At 39.1% G+C, this 22,311-nt stretch overlaps 1 protein-coding gene across 4 annotated transcripts in view; it reads right to left on the bottom strand.

Annotated features, from left to right (window-relative positions):
- Window positions 1–2,442: 2,442 nt before the first annotated feature.
- The window catches only part of ROBO1 (roundabout guidance receptor 1), a 680,236-nt gene continuing 660,367 nt past the window's right edge, over window positions 2,443–22,311 (bottom strand). For all 4 annotated transcript variants that reach the window (XM_054270279.1, XM_054270278.1, XM_054270280.1 and 1 more), the window contains 7 exons: window positions 20,951–21,095; window positions 20,404–20,655; window positions 16,175–16,584; window positions 13,624–13,776; window positions 5,062–5,370; window positions 3,486–3,688; window positions 2,443–2,866 (listed from right to left, as the gene is read on the bottom strand). In XM_054270279.1, the coding sequence (XP_054126254.1) occupies window positions 2,852–2,866; window positions 3,486–3,688; window positions 5,062–5,370; window positions 13,624–13,776; window positions 16,175–16,584; window positions 20,404–20,655; window positions 20,951–21,095 (1,487 nt within the window). In that variant the 3' untranslated portion in view covers window positions 2,443–2,851. The remainder of the gene's footprint in view (window positions 2,867–3,485; window positions 3,689–5,061; window positions 5,371–13,623; window positions 13,777–16,174; window positions 16,585–20,403; window positions 20,656–20,950; window positions 21,096–22,311) is intronic.

Below are 22,311 nucleotides of genomic sequence, written 5' to 3'. Positions count from 1 at the left end.
TGACTCCATGTTCAGAAGGCTTGATTTATTATTTTATGATACATATATTTTATGTTATAACTATACTAAAAAGAAATAGAAGGAAAAGGTTAATCTCAGAAGGCTAGCTAAGCTAAGAATAGACTAGAAAGGAATGATAACAAAAGGCAGCTCTCTAGGACTCTGTCTGAGATAGCTTGGCCTTGATTGGCCATTAATTATAAACATCCAAGATGGGCCAATCAAAAATCCACCTGATGCATTCCACAGCAGCAGATAACCATTGTTTACATTTTGTTCCTGAGGCCTCAGCTGCTCAGAAGGGAAAAAAATCCTAAGAAAGAATTTTCACAATAAGATGTCTATGACAGCACATCCCAGGCTGCCTGTGGGCTCCTGCCTGGATAATGCTGGCTTTAACACATGCTGACTTGAGGCACAAGGACTGAAGACATCCCAAAAAAATTAACACAGAAAGGCTACACGTTTAACTTAATCCTAATTTTTGTATTCACTTCAAAGCTGCAGTTATGAAAAAAAGCTGTACCTGAGAGTTGTGCCTGTTAAGGTTCTAGCAGTGTTCTGTGGCTAGACAGCAGAGAAGTGTGTCAGCCAAAATCAGTGATTTTTAACTGGGAGGAAGGACAGAGGATAAGGAAAGGGTGATCAGTATGATTACAGGCTTATGAAAATACAAGAGGGGAAAAGAGACCATCACCTACTCCACCATGACCCACAGTAGGGCTCAGCCAACTACAGAATAGTCACAGCACAGGACAGCGGGCATGAAAAGGAAACCTGAATTTGTGCAGGCCCCAACAAACATCCTAAACACTCATTCTCTTCACTTACTTGGATCTCACCTCCTTGGCAGCCAACGTGTCTCACCCCTGAGGTGAATGCTTTGTTGGTACAGATTTTCTTCATCAGCTCTCACTGGAAACTGGCAGGCTGAGAGAAGTTTTCATTATCACAGTCCACGAAGCACCCAGAAATCAGATCTTTAAGGCAATCAACTGTAATTATGTAAAATCCTAGGCTGCATTCAGCTCTCCCAATTTGCTTATGCTACTGTAGCTGTATGATTTCAGTGGAACAGATCCTGGCTCTTGCAAATAGAAACAAGATTAGAGTTGCCCCTAAAATTATGCTTCAAGGAACATAAGAAACTACGCAGGAAAGATAATGTATTTGAGAACATTTTTAATAAATAATGTGACAAAAATTACTTTTCTGATTATTGGATCCTCAGTATGCAAAATTATGGCTAAAATATGAGGTTTCTTACATGAACATAATGAAAACATTAATCACATGGATTTTCCTTTAGTACTGCACACCCTTTCTATGGAACCTTTCTTTAAAAATTAGCTAAATGAAAAATTTCAGTCCTCGGTAAACACCAAAACACTTTTTTTTTTCTTTTTTTTTTCCATTGGGGCTAGTCCTGATAGCTGTCAATAAACAAACACACATTTTTCCATTAGCACCAATGACAAAGAAATTTTATAATTACAAAAAAGATCAGAAAATCTACAGACAGAGGACATCATTTGGCAAATTCAATGCAACTAATGCCTCTATTTCAGCTTTAATGATAATCCAATGTTGAAAGAGGCCACAGAAAAATTGGTAATTTTCTGTAAGTCCAGGAAAAGTGAGAAGTGTTTTGATTATGGCCCACATTAACATTTGTTACTTTACCATCTGTCATCATTCAAATATTCCAAATACAAACATAGAGCATTAACAAAAAGATGAAAAATATCCCAAACAAATGCTTAACATTTTCAATAAGACAAAAAAAAGGTTAATAGTTACAATGGTTTACAAACAAAGTTTAGTGATTGTGCTTTTAAAACCAAAAAAAAAAAAAAAAGATAAGCAGTGCATTACAAAAAATCATTGCCAAGATCAAACAAAACTTCTTTAAGTGGCACTTCTTCTTTAAGGTGAATTGACACAAGTAGAGGTCTGAGATTTGGGCCAGTAGCAGTTGATGATATTACCTAATTGTTACTAAAAATGTCCATTGGTTTTTTTTTTATAAGCAGTGTTGAAGCTGAAAATTGGAAAAAAGTTTTAGATAAACTTGCTCATGCTATGATTAGGCAAATAGCAATCACATTGGCTTACCTCCTGCCTATCCCAAAGGACATTTTTAATAAGAATGTACTTAATGATGAAAATGGAAAGACAAATCAAAGTACCACAGGGGTTTAAAATGAGTACATATTTACAATAAGAGCCATCTCGTCCCAAATTAATTTTACTTTCATTTGTCAAACTGTATCATCTGCAAAAGGTTAGCAAGAGACTGGCAGACCACAAGACACACAGTCTGTGTTAGAACTGCAAGATGGCATTTGCAGTGGCTGCAGACCACAGAGGAACCCCGAGAACCAGAGGCTGTTGTGCACTGTTCCCCTGGGCAGCTCTTTGGTCACTGCCATGTGCGTCCCTCGCGGTGTCACCGACTGGCTCACTGCAGAACTGGCAGCGCACTGAGCACCGCCGGGCTGGGGAGAAACCCGGGAATCCTAGGCCCTGGAATTCCCTCCTGGCCCGATCCTGGAGCAGCAGCTGGCCCAAGCACCTCCAAGAGCAGCTCCCCTGCCTGCTGGGGCAGCGAAGGCGACGCGCTCGACGTTGCGGAGTAGGCGAGGGCCGTTCCTAGTGAGGAGGGTTTACAAAGAAGGAGTAAAATAAAAACTAGCATTCTGATGGCATGAGGAAAAAGGAAAAATTGTACACTCTGATTGCACTGAACATTATTTCTGGCGTCAAACATCATCAGACTTGAGGCATCTTAAGTGATTTATTTTTTTTCTGATTAGATTTTAAAAGCCTGTTACAGTACATGTCGTTGTCTTCAGCTTTCTGTTTCCTGTATTAAAAAAAGAAGATATGAATTAATACATGTTAACCTTTATAATTTAAAATTTATTTTACATATTTTTTAGAGATTTTCTATCTTTAAATGATAGTTACTACTTTAAATTACGCACAGCAGTGCGACTGTGCTGGCCACCCTTTCTACAATCAGTATTTAAATTGAATCAATATCATTAGGCAGAAAAAGTAGAGAAAAAAAATTGTATCTAAGTATCTAATAAAAAAATTTATATCTTAGTATCTACAGAATGATAAACTGTCAAAAGATGTGAAAGGCAATGCCATGGTGTTCTTAGATGCTCTAGCTCTTTATTTTCAGTTTTGAAAGAATCTGGATAGTGCAAAGTGCTCTTCAAACTATTGTATTTCTGCAAGTCCTGTTCCATAAGTTTTACTGTGGTGACACATTATACTATATATGATTTGTTTTCTATGTTTTGAAACATTCCAAATTTGTTTACTTGGATTGGGCATAACATTAATTGACACATAAATGCACTAATTTTCCTGAACAGAAATATTTCTGGTTCAAAAGTGTTTTTTCTGGCAGCTGTCTAAAAAAACCAAACCAGCTTTATTGCAGTCATCTTCAGTATTGCAAATGCAGTTACCTCCATCTCTTCTTCTTCTTCCTCTTCTCCTTGTTCATAGGCTCCCAGTACTTGCATTTCTGCAACATTCCTGCGGGCTAGATTGGCTTGATCTGCCCTCTGTCTGCCTCCTGACCCTCTTGACGACATGGAGCTGGAGGAGCTGGGATCTCTGGGATTATTTGATGTTGGAAACGTTGGTCTAGAATACGGCAGGATGTCCTCTGTATAATGAAATGTTTAACATTGTTAAGATTACAAGCCCAGAGACACTGTGAACCTAAAATTTCTGCATGCAGTTGATTTACTTTTTATGATTCTCAGGAGGTTTAAAGTAATGCCTGACAAGAACATGAAACATGCTGCTTTCATAGCAGCATTATAGAAGCTTTCTCCAGGAAATTTATAGTCTTTACATGGTAACGTCCACTACAGAAAAACTAATTCATGATTAGTGTCCATTTCATTTCAATTTAGGATCCCTGTTCCATGTTCTACAGGAAAATGAAAAAAACCCTCACCCCTCATAGTATATATTGGATATGACAGAGTAGGAGAAAATGAGAATACAAGTATGACACAGGGAACTCACTCCATGTAAATACTGGACCTTGCATTTCTCAGGCTGAATTTGAGACAAAATCAGTGGCCATGCTTTAATATTTCACCACCATCCTCTATGGTAGCATTCTAATGGCTTTTCTCTACAGCAATCCACTGTAATCAAACTTTTATTTACATGCCTGCTTAACCAACATAATACCCAAACACCCCTGATGTTATCCCTAAATACCTGTAGGTAGAAAGAACCAGATATTTGTATCAATCTGGGGACCAGGCATTTGTATCAATCTGTGCTCTTGGTGAACTCTTGGCATGTTCCACTAATTAGTAAACTTAACACTTTTCATATATAAGAGATTTCCTTGATCAGGTCTGGCTCATATAATGCTGTGTGGGTTAGTATTTGTTATTAATCCACAATTACTAGGGCCTTCTTACTCTTGAAACAGGACCAGGTATCATTCTGGTTTGTCCTCTGGTTTGTCCCTTTGTCCTCTACAAACTGGCAACATGGGCCAAGCGTCCTTTTGTCCTCTACAAATTGACCAATGTCCTTCTGTTCTTTACAAATTGACCAATGTCCTTTTGTCCTCTACAAATTGGCAAAATTGGCCAAGTGTTGATCCTTTGCTTGGAAAGTTAAGTTTCTGATTTACCAATCTACTGTCTGGCTTCATTCAGCCTCCTTATAAACCAGATTATAATTAGATACATTAAATATAAGTAGACTACAAGTGCATGGTAGGAGCAAGGATACTGATCCTTACAGCTCTTGAGGAATATTTCTTTTTGGTTTTCTCAGCATTACCTTTAATACATGATGGGTCTAAGGGCAGCAAAATAAAAAAGGAATGATTTGTAAGCTTGTAGTAAGCTCGTCTTGCCCTAACAAGATCCTCCAGCATGCCCCATATCAACACCACAGTTACATAAACAGTGGCACCTCAGCAGCTCTAATTCCCCACCACCAGCCTGCAGAGCTCCCAGTGCCCCACACCCAGCACCCCAGCCCGCCCTGGGCCGGCAGAACCACCTTGGAGAAGATGACTCTTTGCTGGTGCGCCGTCGCGTTTTGGTGCTTTGCTGGCTCGCGCTTTGCCGTCTGCCGGCGGCTCCAGGGGCTCCCGGCGCTCGGCCGAGCCCGTCCGCAGGTCGGGGTGCTGCCTGCCCTCCGCCCCGTCCCTGCCCTTGTAGCTGGCTCCCTTCCTGTCCGCCGATCTGTCCGTCCTGCCGTCCACCGAGGCCAGCTTGGGCAGCAGCACCGGCCGCACCTCCAGCTGTGCCTTGGACTGCGCCGTCGGGGACTTGATGGCCGGAGGGGGCACAGGAGGAGGGGGCAGATCTGGGGGGGTGAAAGAGAAATTGAGAGTAATTACAATGACATTGCACACCAGTGAAATTAAGAAATAACATTTGACTTTGAACTGAAGAAACAGATGCTCTTGTTCGCTTTCCGCCCTCCTCTCTCCACCCCAAAAAGTGTTATGTTACTGTTGAAACTGCTGATGGGTATTTTTCCAAAAGCTTGAGCTTTAAAAACACAAAGGATGACCTCTCCATGCCTTTGCAAATCACAATATTTTCTTAAAAATCATTACCAAAAACTTCAGGCTCTTGGATATCAGTTATGGATAGCAACAAAGTATTAAGGATAATAACATCTCCTTCCTGACATTTGTAATTGTTTGCTAAATCCATTCAAGAATACAGCAGAATTGCTCAAGGCCTTCATTGCAGTGAGCATTAAAGCAAACGAGCTGGGATGTAAGAACGTGTATCAGATGCATTGCTGACATATGTAAAGATAAACTATATGCATTATTACACTCTTCCTTTAAAATAGTAGGTTAAAATAACACACATATCCTTGATGTCTGTGGTTATGTCATGACATATTAAAAAAAAAAAGTGCCGTCAATAAAGTAATAAACTCTCAGGAAAAAAAAAAAGAAAAAAGAAGAAAAGGCACAAAGAATTCCAGGATTTCTCCTTTTAAATTAGCACAGCTTAAGGAGTTCTAAAATTTGGACTATTTTAAAATATTATTCATTAAGAATACACATAAATTACTTCATTATATTTTTATATTCTTGGATTAGGACATAAAACTAGAATATGTGAAATGTTCATCAGGATACAACAGTGCTCTGTGGAATATTAATGTGAAGAAAAAATACAGGAGTCAAGCAAGGGAGTGGCAATACAAAAGCAGTTCACAATAAAGGTATAGGCACAATTCACATGGATTTAAGAGAACAATAGGTTAAAAAAAGTGAGATGAGGTTAATATTCTCAAGTGAAATTGCTAGGAAAAATCCTGTCACTATTAAAAATTGTAACATCAGCATTTTGTAATAGTGTGCTTTCTACTTCCACAAAAATCAGGGAGCAGCTGTGTTTTTCAAACACCATCACTATATATACAGCTAATTCTGAGTCTATTCCATGAAATGTTTCAACTTAAATTTGCCTACGTCAGGCCAAAAACAAAGGTAGTAATCCTGAGTAAGAAAAAGTAGATATCTAATATAAACATGTAAGTTCAGATATGGCAGATGCCAGACATTTTTGAGAAGTTTTCCAGTGACACAAAGCATGAGTGACTTGATCCAGCCCTGTGGAAAGATGAAGCAATGCAGAATTCAGTGTTGTGTGCAAGCTTACTGGGAACCATCCACCACACTCACCTGATGACGTATCTTGGAATTAGCCTGTCTTAAACAAGACTAGAAATTTTATCAATTGGCTGGACTGGAATGATGAGGAAGAAAGATGTCAAAAAGTATGGTTCATAAGGTTGGACATACTTCAGGGAAATTATATCCTGCTGCAATAACTCTACTGTCTTGGTGGAAAAAAAAAACCCACAACAAAAAAACAAACAAAGCAAACAAACAAACAAACCCCATCAGGGTAGTTTGTTTGTTGATTTTAGCAGTTTTGGAGAGCAGCTAAAGGTAAACAACTGACTGTTGAGACTTAATTTTGAGTATCTACCTAACACTCAATATTTGCAGGTATCTTTCAAGAAAACAGACTGTCATTTGCAAACCCTAAAAAGGAATAATGTAAGCTTGGATAAACTAAGTGGCTGGATCAAAATGAAGGGGAGGTTTAGACTGGATATCAGGAAAAAGTTCTTCACCCAGAGAGTGGCTGGGCACTGGAACAGGCTCACAGGGAAGTGGTCACAGCACCAAACCTTACAACACACTGGGCAAGAAAGCTCAGAATCATTTATGCTGCATTCCTTTGTTATCTGTAACTGCTAAACATGGTTTGGAGAGGTACCCTCTGTTCAGTACACAGCCTCAGCAGTGAAAGTCTGTAATTCCAGCCATCAGAGTAGCACTCAGACTATCTCTTCTAAAAATGTCCAAAAATTCTCTTTGGTGGCAGGTGAGGTCCAAACCAAACTATTTTCACTGGGCTGCCCAGCTCTGTAGATGCAAATTTGAATTTCTGAATCATAAAGATCCACACCCATGTGATCTTAAGAGTTAATATCTGCTGCAGAAAGCGTTATTCTGAAGAAGTATATGTAAGTATATAACCCTCTTACAAATCAGCAATCATGTGAAGTCTGCCTAAGACCTCAGTTGTGTGTAATTTGTTCCTCGAAAGCCCAGCGCATAAATCCATGTCAATCCAGAGTAAAGATTATTGAGCACAAAAACTATTCTTCCAAAGCAAGGCTGAAGATGGACCCCACCCCTCACAGAACACTTACAGCAATTACTGTTAGCAATTACAGAACTTGGATTAAAAAATAAGACAAACTCCAAATTAGCCTGCGGAGATTCCAACAATTCTTTCCTTCCTGAGGAAAACTTTCCTCTCACAGTATATCTTCCCTCAGAAAAGGACACACTGATTCAAAATGAAGATACTCAAACTCAGAAGTGTAGACTTTTGCAACCAGTGCTTTTCTTTTAACTCTGGTCAGATTTGTCCTTATCTCAACCCTTTGGGGTCCCTGCTGGGCACCAAAAAGGACTGTCATGGTTTTAAGCCCAGCTGGAGATGAAATTCCTCTCAGCCACTTGCTCAACCTTTCACCTCTCTCATCCCAGTGGAATGGGGAGGACAATCAAAATAAAAGTTGTATGTTGAGCTAAGAATAGTTTAATAATTGAAAAGGAAAATAATACAATAATGGTAAACAATAACAATAATGATAACAATGAGGGGAAAAAAAAGTGATGCACAATGCAATTGCTCACCACCCACTGGTCTCCCAATTTGGTCACCATCCATTGACCAATGAATGCCAGACCCCTCTTCCTGAACCCCTCTGAGTAAATCCCCAGTTTATATACTGGACACAATGTTCCATGGTGTGGGACATCCCTTGGGTCAGTTTGGGTCACCTGTCCCAGCTATGCTCCCTCCCAGTTTCTTCTGTGCAACTCCTCACTTGGCAGACCAAAAGACAAGGAAAAAAAAAAGTCTTTGACTTAAGACAAACACACCTTAATAAAAAAACATTATCAACACCATTCTTATTCTGATCCAAAACAAAGCCCTGTAACAGCTGCGGAGAAGAAATTAACTCTATCCCAGCTGAAACCAGGACAATGCAATTTCTTGTGTGCCACATGCTCCTCTCACTTTCTCTTCAATAAAGCACTGAACAGCCCTGCTCTGGAACCTGCTGATGTAAAGGGAGTGTAGATATCCAACATCAGCCTTTCAGCCTCCCTTGGAGCCCGTGTCCAGCAGATGTGCCATGGCTGAACAAATATGAAGGGAAGGAACATTTCTGTAGCCTGTTAAATATAGCTTGGAACAAACTACTTTGTTCAAGAATCCTCTACAGCTACACAGGACAAGGAACAAAGTGGTGTTGAATCTTTACTATGGAAAGGGAAGATGCACTGAAATATTTCATAAACTGGCAGCAGGTCTATGGTAGGTACAGTAATAACTAAAGAAAAGTGATATTTGCTTTCACGAACATTTTTGCAACCTGCAGGGAAACTGTAAAAATCTTCATTATAACACAGTGCTTCTGACTGAGAAGAATTCTTAACAGAGGGGAAAAAAAAAATCCCTTTCAGAGGTCAACACTATTACACCCCTGTGGTATTTATTTTAACAGCTCAGATCACAGGGAAAATCCAGATTCAATCTGCCTCCTCGAGTACAAACTGGCACACTTCTTATTAAAAGCAAAATGGAAGCTTCCATTGTAAGGAATAAAAATAAATCACAAAGCAACATCAAACCAATGGAAAAGAACTCAGAAGTATTTGTTAAAGGTCAGCTGTGCTCACAAGTTTCATTCATGTCTATGTATCACTGTTATCCTGCTTCCCGTGTAACTCAAACAATTAATGGAAGCCATTTCACAGCTCAGCCTACAGGAGAAACCTTCCATAGGTGTCTTTTGAAAGGGGAGAGGATAATTTTCTAAATGAGAACACACATAGGAACCAAGGCATAAGCTAAACAGTGTTGAGGAAAAATAATCTGCTAAATTAGTTTAACACTAAAGCTGAGACGCCACAAATAAGCACAAGATGAATTGTAAGTAGTGGCCAATAAGGGAATTGGGCTTCATTAGGCAACTCTCTCTTTTCAACTCTATCAAGCAGCAGATTTTTTCAGTCATACCCTGAAGAAAATAGCAGTTACAGATTTGATGTAATACTGAAGACAAACCCTGGAAGTGTTCAAGGCCAGGCTGGATGGGGCTCTGAGCAACTTGGTCTAAGGTGTCCCTGGCCATGGCAGAGGAGTAAGAACCACATAACCTTTGAGGTTCCTTCCAACCTAGGCCATTCTATCATTCTGTAAGATGCAAAGTGAATATTTAGTCTATTTAATGTCAATGCTGGTAGGCAAAACTCAATCTTGTTCCTGACAAAGCCTTAGCCAGCATTTAAGATTTCCAGACACATCATAATCTGAGCTATTATTCATGTAGTGAAGTTGTTTTCAAGCTTTGTCTCTCAAGAAACATGGCTCACACTGTACACAATAACTGAATGGACAAATTAATACAGCAAAGCCCAGTATGATGTATGAAAGCTGTTGCCTTTTTTTTCTTTTATGTACATTTGCATAATTATCAAAACAATTTTCACTCCACAAAACCTCCCTCAAGTAAAAAATTCTGTATTTAAAAAACATAATGGGCTCAGAAGTAAGGACTGAGAAGAGGACAAGCATCTGAAAATTCTTATAATTCAGTAACAAGCTGATTTTTAGCAGAGTAAGAAATTCATTCCTACTTTTTTTGTACCTTGCTAAAATTTGCCTCATACAGAGTAGATTGTTTTGTACTGCACAGGCAGAGGGAGACAAAAAGTACAAATGGTGTTGGCATGCATGAAGGCTTAACATTTCCAAGTGAAAATTCAAGGAATATTTGGCAGATGTTCAACTGCCTTTTGTGAGAAATTCAGCTGCCCTGACATCATGTCATTGGTAACACAGCTAAATAACTCAGTTACAGTCTCAGCCAGTTAGTTGCAAAACTGTTTAGTATTTTTTCCTCACTCTGAGATTTAAAGAATCAGGATTTAAAATCTCATGTGAACTGTGAAAGGCATAATTTCTACTGAAAGACCTACTCAATCAGAACAATGGCAAAGTACTTTTATCCTTTTTATCTACATGCTTACAATTCTAGGGTTTGTAACAACTGATAAATCAATTCAAGAAAGTTCAGAGGAGAGTCTCCCATATATATTTTTAGAAAAGACAAACATAGCCTTTTAAAGTTTGGTTTTCTAAATTAAATATGTAAGTAGGTCAGTCAAGGTTGAGAAGGAGGGTACATCTGCTAGTTGGTTCTTGTAATGCATTCTTAGTAAACCCTCCTAAAAGGCTAGATGAAGAGCAATTAAAAATTCATACATTTTAATCCTTACCACCTACTGTGCAAAGATTTTTTAGCAACAAATATGAAGAACATTTCACTGCCTGGATGACTGTCAAGGAACAAAACAAGTGAGCTGAAATCCCATCCCACATAAAGTGGCAGCTGACTTGAACTAATGCTCACAGAAAATAGAAAATTGTTACTACTTGGACTGTGCAGAGTAGATCAGAGAGCACTCTTATTTAAAAATAGGTAGTAGTAGGCCTTTTATTGCTACATTAATAACAAACACACCTTTAGAAAGACCAACCTCTTTCACAGATTTGTCTGTATGATGAAAATAAAACAGAGAATTTTGAAAGATTTATATATATTGCTGCTGATAATACTCCTGGCATTTTCAACTATTCATGAAAATCTTTAATTTATTTATACATCCTTCCTGTCAACTCTTCATTTAACTTCTTCATTACACTTGTGTTTCATAGAAGTACTAGCAAGTACTAATTCAGGTAATTTGGGAACAGTAGAAAATTCTTTCTATGCAATTCTTTAAAATTCCATTTTAGAGCCTGAGAAAGTAATGTAGTAATGAAAGTAATATTTTTCTATTTTCACTATTTATTGAATACTTCTGTTTTTTATTTCCCAACTACTACAAACACATATATTTTTACTCATTATGGGGAAAAAAAGCCACTCTGTATCAGGCACTCCTTTATAAAAAAAGATAAATAATAATCATCAAGCCAGTATAAAAACTTAAATATATCTGTGCTTAAATGTTTCATTCATGCATCCATAGCACTTTTCTTCACCTAAGGAAAACAATTACTATATGTTACTTTATAGCTAATTCTAAAGGGTCACAATATACTAGATGAAGTTATTAAAATGAATGGTTAGAATGTAAAGGAAGGTTCCAAATATACTTATGCAAATAGACTGAGGGGAAAAATTATAATTAAAAAAAAATCAAAACCAAATAAGTCCTTCAACCTTTGAACTGGATTTTATTAGATCTACAGAAATTAAAGCCATTATTTGCTACTCCCTGAATGATCACACTGTATTGCACTATAAAAAGGTTAGTGGAAATTCTTACCTAATTAGAAAATATGCTGAAGTAAGCAGGTGCTACATAACACAAAACAAATATTGATCATGATTGTCAAATTTATATTGCAACATCTAATGACAACAGTTCTATGATTTAACTCTGTATAACTACTTTCACAAAAAACCTGTCATCAAATATAGGCCCACCTCTTATTTATCCCTGTGTTAGAAGCAAATGGCCACATAAAACACCTTTATTTATTTATTTCTGATGTCCTAACTATTGTGTTTGTATTGAGGCTTGATGCTTTGCCAATTATTCAGTTAAGAGCATTCTCTTCAAGAGAATAAAAGCTGATAAAATGTCAATAAAAATCCAGTGAAACGCCATTACAGGAGCCTCATAAACGTAATGTTTCTGGTACAGTTTTGGGATTTACACCTTGTGTTGTCCTTTCACAGAAGCAAACATGCACAAAAGCACTGTAATAACCTCTTGAAATCAGATAATATTCCAACAGCTCAGTTTGGCTGACAGAAGGGGCCTGGGCACAAGCCAAGAGGCCCAGGTGCACTGTGTCATGCCAGCATTTAACGCAGCCTAATATCAGATAGATGCTACTGAGAGAAAATACTCCCAATAAAGTACAGATAATAGCACGGACAACCGCTCATTGCTAAATTACTTCTGCTCATCGTGCTTTGAGCTTTGTATTAAATTTTTTCGTCAAGTGGCAGGAGTCACAGGGAGAAGTGGTTCAAAACTCCCTTCTTGTAACCCTGGATAAGGATCTATAATATTAGCCTTTCATATGATAATGGCAAATGATGCCCCTCTCTGAAAAAATTCAGGCTGGTAATGAAAGTCCTAATCAGATTGTTGTTGCAGAGAAGCAGGAGGTGGGGAGCTCTGCCCTTCTCTCCTTTTCCCTTCCCTCCCCTCCCCTTCCCCCACATCTCCCCCTGTTAGCAAATTCTGCAAACTTGACAAGATGGGTTAAGTCTTGGGGAATTTATCTTACATGAATTTCTAACAAAGCCCACGGATTGTTTCATACAACTGGAAGGCAGTGCTTTAATAAAAGCTGCACCACCTGAGGCATTTTCATTAAAGGCTCTCTCTAGACAACATCACAATGTTTGCATTATCATCCTACACCCCCAAGAGAATACAAGCACTACCTTTTCAGCAAGAGTTGATATTGTGTGTGAAGGCACGAGAGAAGATGATTAGATTTTGCTTTCACTCACAAAGTAACCGCTTGCAACAATGCTGTGGCCAGGATTACAATTCACTGAATTTGTGCTGGCCACCATTTGAGCGGTGAATTGCTTTTTTTCAGGAAAAGGCACATTTTGAAGGTCTTAATAGCCGATCACGTGAACGAAGATTTTAATCCTAACCAAGCATTATTCTCAATGACTGTACTATTTAAGCTATCTGGGCTCTTAACTAATGACGGTAATTAGCCGATTAGGACACTATAGAAAACAGGTGCAAAGCTCTGGAGTGGCAGCATCAATGTACAGTATTAAGGAACTCTGGCATTTAAAATGATTAAACTGTTCAGCTTGTTTAGCAACAGGAAACACAAATCACTGAATTCTGAAACGCGGCGTTATCTCTGCAGAAAAATTTCACGTGCACGCACTGAATGCACATTTAGAAAGGTTCACTGAGGCTTTCACCCCTTTCAGTGGACTCACCATCTGTGTAGACTTCTCTGCGCAGATGTCCTGGCTGGTGTTTTTGCTTTTTGGCAGGTCGGACCTTCTGTATTACAACAGCACTCATGTTGCTGTCGGTGGATACAGGGCTGGTGGGTCTGGGACAGTGCGATGCATGAAAATGTCTACGGCCTGCAAATGGTTACAGAACAATAGCCATTATTCTTCTCACCTAAAATAAGACCTTTCATACTTTCTCTTTTCACATTAGAATGCTCTAGCTGTACAAAACCTAAAAATACACTGCTGGAACAATAGTAAAGCTCATCCAATTTTAGAATGAGCTGTAACTAAATCGGAGCATTTGCTATCCTATCATTAGGCAGGCTGGCTTGGTTGCACAGAAATTATCCAGCTGCTTGGTAGCTGGTAGCTCCTGCCCCAGGAGCACGAAATCCATCAGCAGGCAAGCACAAGCAGGATTCCCACCCAGCCAGTTTCTGGAAAGAGCAGAACATTTCCCTTTCAGGTTCCCCCTCCCCTAGCTTGGGCCACACGAGGTCACCCCTGCCATAAGCAGAACAAGTGACCAGCAGGTCTCAGGTACAGAAGTCTCCTCTGCCACTTTGAGTGAATTTTCAGGAATGCATTGAAGCTGGATGGCTGGCATTTTATCACAGATTATTTGCAGATAAGAAGTGTCATGTTTTTAGGATATGCAGTCAGGCACACACAATACCAATATACATAGATCATTGCTTAATGAACTTAACTGTTGCAAAAATATTAGCAAACGTATGTAAAAAGACCTTTTCTAAACATGTAAGCCTCTACACATATTTATAGGAATTTATTTGTACAAAAGGGATAAAATCCTGGCCCCGTGGGTACGAATGGGAGTTTTGCCACCTACTTCAATCGGTCAGGATTTCATCCAGAATTACTAAATTACCTCCCCTCTCACTCTTCATAATGAGCAGCTGTGTTGAAATGAAACAAAGGACTGTTAACTGGGAGAGGATATCTGAAATGGGAGGAAGGTTGAAAATCTGTGGAGTCAGGGTGGACACAGTTGTGACAGAGTACCTCTTCTGCAGGTCTGGCAGTTTAACAGGATTGATTGTCAAAACATTCATGCAACTGCCTGAAACCAGGATGCCAGCCTGCTGTACTCTTTAGATGAAGTGTAACAATATCCACTTTGCCTAGTAAGGCTACTGTATATATCCAGTATATCTGTATATATCCAGTGTTACTAGTATCCAGTAAGTTGTAAAAAATACAATATTTCAAATATCATGTTTGATATGTTCAGTGGTGTTTCAGGAGAAAGGAAAAGTGAAAACGTAAACATATGCATAAGGCCCTGCTGCATATGCATACTCTATAATTTAAAATGCAATTCATAACAGCTATCAAAATATGAAACCAACACAAAGACAGCTCATCCCAATAATAAAGCAGTAAAAGCCTGAACAGAATTCCTAAAGAAAAAAAAAAAAAAACAGGGAAAATATGAATCTAAAGGTTTACTATTTATTTGGACACTTCAAGAGAGAGGGATTAAATCTTCTTCTCTTGTGGCTGAAACGCTCTTCTGAGTAACTGAAAACTCTGGGAGCCTTATACTGGGAAAAGATAGACTTCTATAATCCTTTATTTTCCCCTCTCTCATTCAGTTCTGAGTACAAATCCACCAGCAGGGCTGGTGTTTGTCTGTGATCAGTGAGACCAAAGAACTACGAGCTACTTATGAAAAATACTGTAGAGCAGCAATTTATTTGAACTGTTTCACCAAAACTCCTTTCCTGCCCCTTCCTGACCTGTAAACATCCCAAGAACAAGAGTTCAGAAAGTGCCTATGGACAGGTTCATTCCACAGTGGCTACTTTTTTGGTTCTCCTATGTCAGGATCCAGGACATCCCTCTGGCTGTCCTGAGCAGCCAAGACCCCTGCCAGGGGTCCCAGAGACCCTGTCACAGAGCCCAAAATGCCTGTGGTTTTGATTATGACCTGTGGAGCAAGTTACCTTAGATGAAGACCTGCAAGCCACGACAAATTAAGTAGAATGATAGTGAAGTTATCACAGGTGGAAAAGTAGATTTTGAGGTTTTTTAGAATGGAGGTTCAGGGGGCAAGATGGAGGGATCTGGGCATGTCCAGCCTTTCTCCTTCTTTTTCTTGGCCTCCATCTTCTGCTGTGATGTTGGCACTTTTAGATTGGTTTAGAGTAGAAGCTCGCTGTCTAACACAGGTGATAGGTATTGGAAAGTAATTGTAAATATTGTACAAGTAGTTTTTAGTATAAAGATTAAACACTGCCCCAAGGGCAGAGAGAGTGCCTTGGACTGTCCTGCTGAGCAGACCTTGGCAGGACAAGAGAAAGAATTTTATAGATAAAAAGCAATAAACAAGAAGGAGTCAGGCCTCTTCATATCTCGGTCTCTCCTCTTGAGACTGAGAAATGAAGAGCTCTTCAAGCTCTTCTTGACTCCTTCAAGCTCTGGGCTGGGAAAAAAGACTTTGTAACTTTTCTCGGGGTCACTCTGACCAGCTGGAGACCCCGACATGGAGCAGAGGAGCACTCACCTCGTGCTGCCTCGTGCATTTGCCTCCGGGCCACTTTGAGCCCGGCGTACTCGGCGGCTGCTGCCACGGCCTGTGCAAAGTCGGCGTCGGTGAAGAAGGAGCCGTCGGAGGAGCTGACGCTGGAGCGCCCGCTGGAGATGTTGTCCTCCTCGGAGGCCGAGCCCCAGCCATTGATCATGGAGCCCGTCACGGAGCTCTCCAGATCCCCGACGCTGGAGGCAGGGGTCTGCTCCAGGCCACGCAGCAGGAGCCTCCTGTTCTGCATCTTGGCCACCTCGATATCCGCCTCGTCCTCCTCCTCCTCCGGGGCGTCCGTATCCATGTCGGAGACCAAGGGCCCTGAGATGTATCCGTAGGTGTGAGGTGGGGAGATGGGCCTTGGAGGGGGTGGAGGACTCACAGGTTGACGTCTGCATTAAAACACAAGGGTGAGAAGAAATGAAATTGTGTAACGAAGTCAGAGGAAACACAGATTGATGAAAATTTTTTTATTTCTCAGCAAGCTTGGCCAGCCTTTTTAAATCCACCTAATTTATATCTGAAATGCTCCGGTTTGGTTTTTTATACTTTTGCAGTAAATCAGAACTGCCAGCTATATAGCTTGAAATCTATGACAAAGAAATCTGATTTTTTTAACACAGTCTCTTTATCACTGACTTTAATGATAAAGCTGTTCATTTTCCCTAAATAACACATATAGAGCTAAGCAAAGAAAATGGTAACCAAAAAATTGGTTACAGATCATGTGGCTCTTTAAAAAATTATTTGTGCACCCTTGAGAGTATAAGCAAAAGAAATAACAGTAATCATATAGCTTGAAATAACTTTAAGCATATAGCTTGAAACTATCGATGCCAACAGATGCATCTATCCAAATAGGTTGCTCCATTAACATTATCTTCCCTCCACCCACCTTCTGGTGATTCAGAAAGATATGAAAAGAGAGACTGCAACTTCATTATTTTTTTAAATTGATCTAGGTGATGAAATAAAAGAATTTTCTACCATACTGTTAGTTCTAGGCCTTAGGGGTACCAACATGCATACAGACGTATAGGTTAACTACTTTTGATCTTAATTTGCCAGTAATGGTATCTCCAGCTTAAGGAGGCAAAGTATAAGATATCAGATTAATGTTCAAGATTAGTTAATACTTCACTCAGAGGTTCCAGGTAGCAACATTGTCAACAGTTCTTCATGGGGACACAGATACACACTTTAAGTGCCATTTGTCTGGCAGGAAAACACAGTTTCTGCAGTAATGCCTCTCCCATTCTCTGCTGGCTGTGCTCAACAGGAATTTCTACTGCAGTCTGCTTTGAAAAAAATTTAATTTTCCTTTGTCAATTTTGCCCTCTTATTATCTCATTGAGAAATGGTGACTCTTATGGTTAAATCAATTCTTCTGTATTGGTGACATGCAATTTTGGTTGGTTTTTTAAATATATTTATTCATTTTTTTATTTTAATAAATGGGAATGTATGTTACTTTTGGAAAGAAATGTTAGCATGGAAAGACCTATGGGAAGAGACTCTATGGGAAGAGACAACTGGATTGTCCCTGGACTACATCATTACTGTTTCTCACTTGCTGCATTAAGTACTGAACAGAATGAAAAACAGAGATAAATATCCAATAATAATTTTATAACAGCACCCCCAAATCCCAGAAGCTGTTGCTGCCTGTAATCTGTACCTGCTTTGTCTAGAGACCTTGCCCAATAAAGTCTTACAGCCTGAATTTAAAGCTCTTGTGACAAATATCCTTGTGATATATTTGTCTACTCTCTAGGTTTTGCTATTAGAAGACAGGCAACTGGTTACAAAATATGTTAGGGTTCTTGAAAATGTAGTTTAGCTGCCAGCCTTTAGGGATAGGCTAATTGAGAGCAGCTGGTTCACGGGCACACAGAATAACAGTTCTTCTTTCCCTTTATCTGATGCAGGTTCTCGCTTTCACAGTGACATTGTCTCCTATCTTAGCTCTGGGTTCAACATGATCCCACCTGCCAGCCCACTAAATCTTTAGGTTTTTTCTGTGCTTTTTGACTATTCCAGACCACAGGTTTGTATTTCAGTTTGCTATATTTCCAGCAAGCTCACTAGACAGAGAAATACTACATTTCACCCTTAAAACCAGAATCCTATTCTAGATGCCTGGTTCTGTCTACCACAGTAAATAACACCCAGCAGAACTATGAGTAAAGCTAATGAAATTATGACAAACAGCATTTCAGGCATTATTTTCACTACACACCATTTAACATTTCACTATACACTGTTTACAAAACACCCAAAATCAATGTGGAAGGGCACCATGTGGAATGTATTCTTAGTTTGAAAGTATTGCCACACCACATTCAAACAGGACCCCACCCTTCCAGAATGGGTTACAGCTGCTGAGCACAGGACACCCAATTCCTCAACAGCAGCCTTGGGTTGTATCAACACCAGCAGATGGAACAGGTAGCCAGCCAAGCCTTACAAATCAAATAAACAGAATTATATGACTACTTTAACTGATGAGATGGATGCAGCAAAAAGAAAAAAGAAACAACGTTTGAAAAAGTAAGATGGAGAAGACAAAATTAGGCACTAACAAATTCTAAGATTTTCAGCAAAGCTAGATTTAGCCATTGTAGGAGGGAACAAAATAAATATACATTTTATGTTTTCAGTCCACAAAAAGAGTAAGTGGTATGCCCTAGGAGCCTAAATTGGAGCATCCTTCCAGCTCCCCCTGCCACTAAGTTTTGATGGTGATCAGCCAGGAGTCTTTGTGTTGAGCAAACCTTCTACTTTCTAGACAGCTGCTGTCTGGTTATGCACGTTTGTGTATATCTGCTCCTGAGCCTAGTCCATTCTGTATGTCAGGACATACCTCCCAGTCTCCAGAAAATCACAGAGATTCTGAAAGCCACTCATGACTATTGGTCACTTAACTTCTCCCTTTTCATTTGTGTCCACCTAGCTTTACCTCTCAAATAACCCAGAAAAATTTAAGTGATTAAAATGCACAGTTCTGTGGACCAGCGCAGCAGGGCCAATGGAAATTACATGAAATTTGCCATCCAATAATGGAAAGAGTGATTTTAAAGACTCAGGAAGATTAGGAAGAGGAAAGGATGAAAAGATACACAGTACCAGTGTTAACCATAAAGAGTAAAGGAAACAAACCAAGGCAGATCAAGTAGGGGGAGCTAAAGCAAAAGTAGATATAGACCCCTTTAAAAAAATATGTATAACTGCTACCTAGTTACAAAATGGGAACCATAAAGATGACCTAACTTTTAAATAACATTTTGGAAAATACATCTATAAATATTCAGTAACTTATGTTGAAAAATCAAAGCTCTAGAGTCTAATCAGAAAAATCATATAAATTTCATTTTAATAGGCTTACATTTTGCTAAAAATAGAAATTCCACATAGAATGCTGCCTGTAAGTTTATATATTTGTGGCAATAAACAATATGTGCAAACCACTGGAGGAAAAAGATAATAAAAGCCCATCACTTGGGATGGAAAAGCTGTGCCTTCTTAACAAAAGCCAAGAGATGTAAGCATCATACATAAAAGGGCTCATTCAGAATTCACTGTTTTATGGGAGAGAAGCTGTGAGAGTTTATATGCAAAACAGTTGTAAAAGCAACTCGGAGAAGAAACAAAATTTCCCTGTAGCAAATATCTGTCTTTATTAATGTTGGTCATTCCTTTAAATAAGGTTAGATGGAAATGTTAAGGAAATTTTGCAAGCAGTAGTTTCCTGTATTAGGATTTACGAGAGGAGGAAAATCTATAGGTTATATAAATTATATATTTATATATATTCATACATATTGGTGACAAGTTAATTGCACAGTTACTGTGAAATAATGCATGCTATTTTATGGTAATAATGCAGTAAATCTATTGGAAACAATGGAACTGTAATTATATGGTAAGCTGTGCTAACGATACCACTTTAATAACCTGATGACTGTGAATTTAACTTATGTCAGCATCGTACATACCCTAAAGTGATATACTGCATTTCTTCCCATGGTAGAATAACAAAGCAACTTAATTACTTCTTTCTTAGGTTAAAATACTTCTAGCATCCTGGATTAGAAGTTTAATAGCAACAGAATAATGGGGAAATTGTCGGCCTCACTAAATTCACCAGGAATTTTCAGTGGGGCTCGGATGCTTCTTGTCACATCTCTCTGGCTACATTTGCATTCACACACCTCCGGTCAGGTTGGTGTTGTGTGTGTCCCAGATCCTCCTGACAGTCCTGTAACATGGGCTGGAGCTCCTCCTGGGGAGAGGGGGTGAGGGTGGCAGTTGACTGGTGGCTATAGGAGACAGCGGCTGGAGAGGAAGCTGCTCCTCGCACAGGTGGAGTAGGACCCCGCTCATCTTCTTCCTCTTCCTCTAGCTCATCCTGCTGCAGATACATCCTTGCAGGTGGCACGGGACAAGGAATTTCCTGGTCATAGCTAAAATTAATTTTTTAAGAAAATAAGGACTTAAATTTGTACTGTGTAATTAGCATAAGTGACACATGTATTAATAGCTCAGAAACAAAGCACTGCTCTCTGTGCCCTTGAGAACAGCTCAGTAAGGATGTGCTGAGTGGGTGCACACCACTGTCACTAAGTGCTCTCCAAATTGCCATGCTACAGCTTGACGAGCAGCACCAGAGCAATGCTGGAGGAAGGTCTCACTGCCAGCTTGTAGGGCAAATCACACTTCAATTAACTGGTGGTTAAAGTGGGAGGTGCACAATCTTACCCTTCATCCACTGACAGACTGTAATCTTCGCTGTTGCTGTGGGGAGGAGGGTGTGCTGGAGGGGGTGGGAGAAGATCTGCCCAGTTCATGCCAGCTTGCTTGGGAGCCTTTGGGGTCCGAGCACCCTTCTTGTGCCCTTGACTCCCTGGGAATAAAAAGCAGCACGTATTTGTAATGCTTTGAAGTCTCTCCTCACCACTAGCTATGAAAAGCAAAACAACTTCAGTTCCTTCCCAGATGCTCTTGCATTCTTTGAGAATTTACTGTTTTGCTCAGTTTGGAGCAAATTGGCATTCCTATTTTTTACACTAGTTTGTGCTTGTAGCCTCTTTGTAGAGCTGATCTACATATTTAAATGCTTGAATTTAAGCAGGAACTTTACATAGCATGGAAAAGACACATGGGATACAAAACTTTAATTTTTTAAATAAACAGTCAAAATGCGATAAAAACATAAATGAATTTTACATGCAATGTCATTAAGAGTGAGCTTCCTACTTCTGTTAATTACATTAAAGATTATCATCTAAAACAAATGAGCTGTAGACATATTTTCTGAAGTGCCTTTATCCTATTTAATTGCTAGAACCTAAAATACAATATGATACAGATATGATCTATTAAAGTTCTACTGTTGCATTAAGTCACTGAATATAGGTAATTTGTACTTGTCCACTGAAACATTTTAGGCACAATGAAATTACTACTTTTAGTCTAAATGGCAGGTGCAGTTGAAAATAATTGCTGGAAGAACTAAAATAACAGAAAAAAAAATAAAGATCAATGAGGTATTTCACAAATATTTTCAACTACTATTACTGGAAAATTACAGCTCATAATAAAGCAATGTAGCTTTAACAGTTCAAACAACTGTGAATAAGACCAATTATTCAGGTGTTAGCAAATTTTAAGCTTGGACATGACTAAGATGAGAACTGGCTCAACCATTGTTCCTTGGTATCTATACATTTTAATCCTTCTTTTCTATTGTTACATCTTTCTTATAGATAAACTCCTTTTATGTAGATTAAGTCACTGTGATTTTGAGTGTTTTGGAATCATTCACATTTCTCTCTTAAACTGAGGCATGATTTCATATTATCACAGTAAAGCATTATATACATGATTAAATATACTGCAGAGAGATTTAGGAAGGTTTTTTTTTCACTTCTGCTGTCTCAGATTTTCCACTCTTACTGAAAATAGTTCTGGTAATTATCATCCCACATGAGCTGCCAGATACACATGTTTTAGCAATGTTAAATTGTTTTTGTGGTATCTTAGTATGTCAAGCAAGACACTAACTATCCCAAGGCGACCTGCATTCTGTATCCTAAGCACCATGATATATACACAGTTCA

This window comes from Melozone crissalis, unplaced genomic scaffold (genome assembly GCF_028551555.1).
Source record: "Melozone crissalis strain CALT ecotype California unplaced genomic scaffold, PUWL_Pcris_2 ptg000009l_1, whole genome shotgun sequence".
Lineage (NCBI taxonomy): Eukaryota > Metazoa > Chordata > Aves > Passeriformes > Passerellidae > Melozone > Melozone crissalis.
This window is presented reverse-complemented; position numbering and strand designations above follow the sequence as displayed.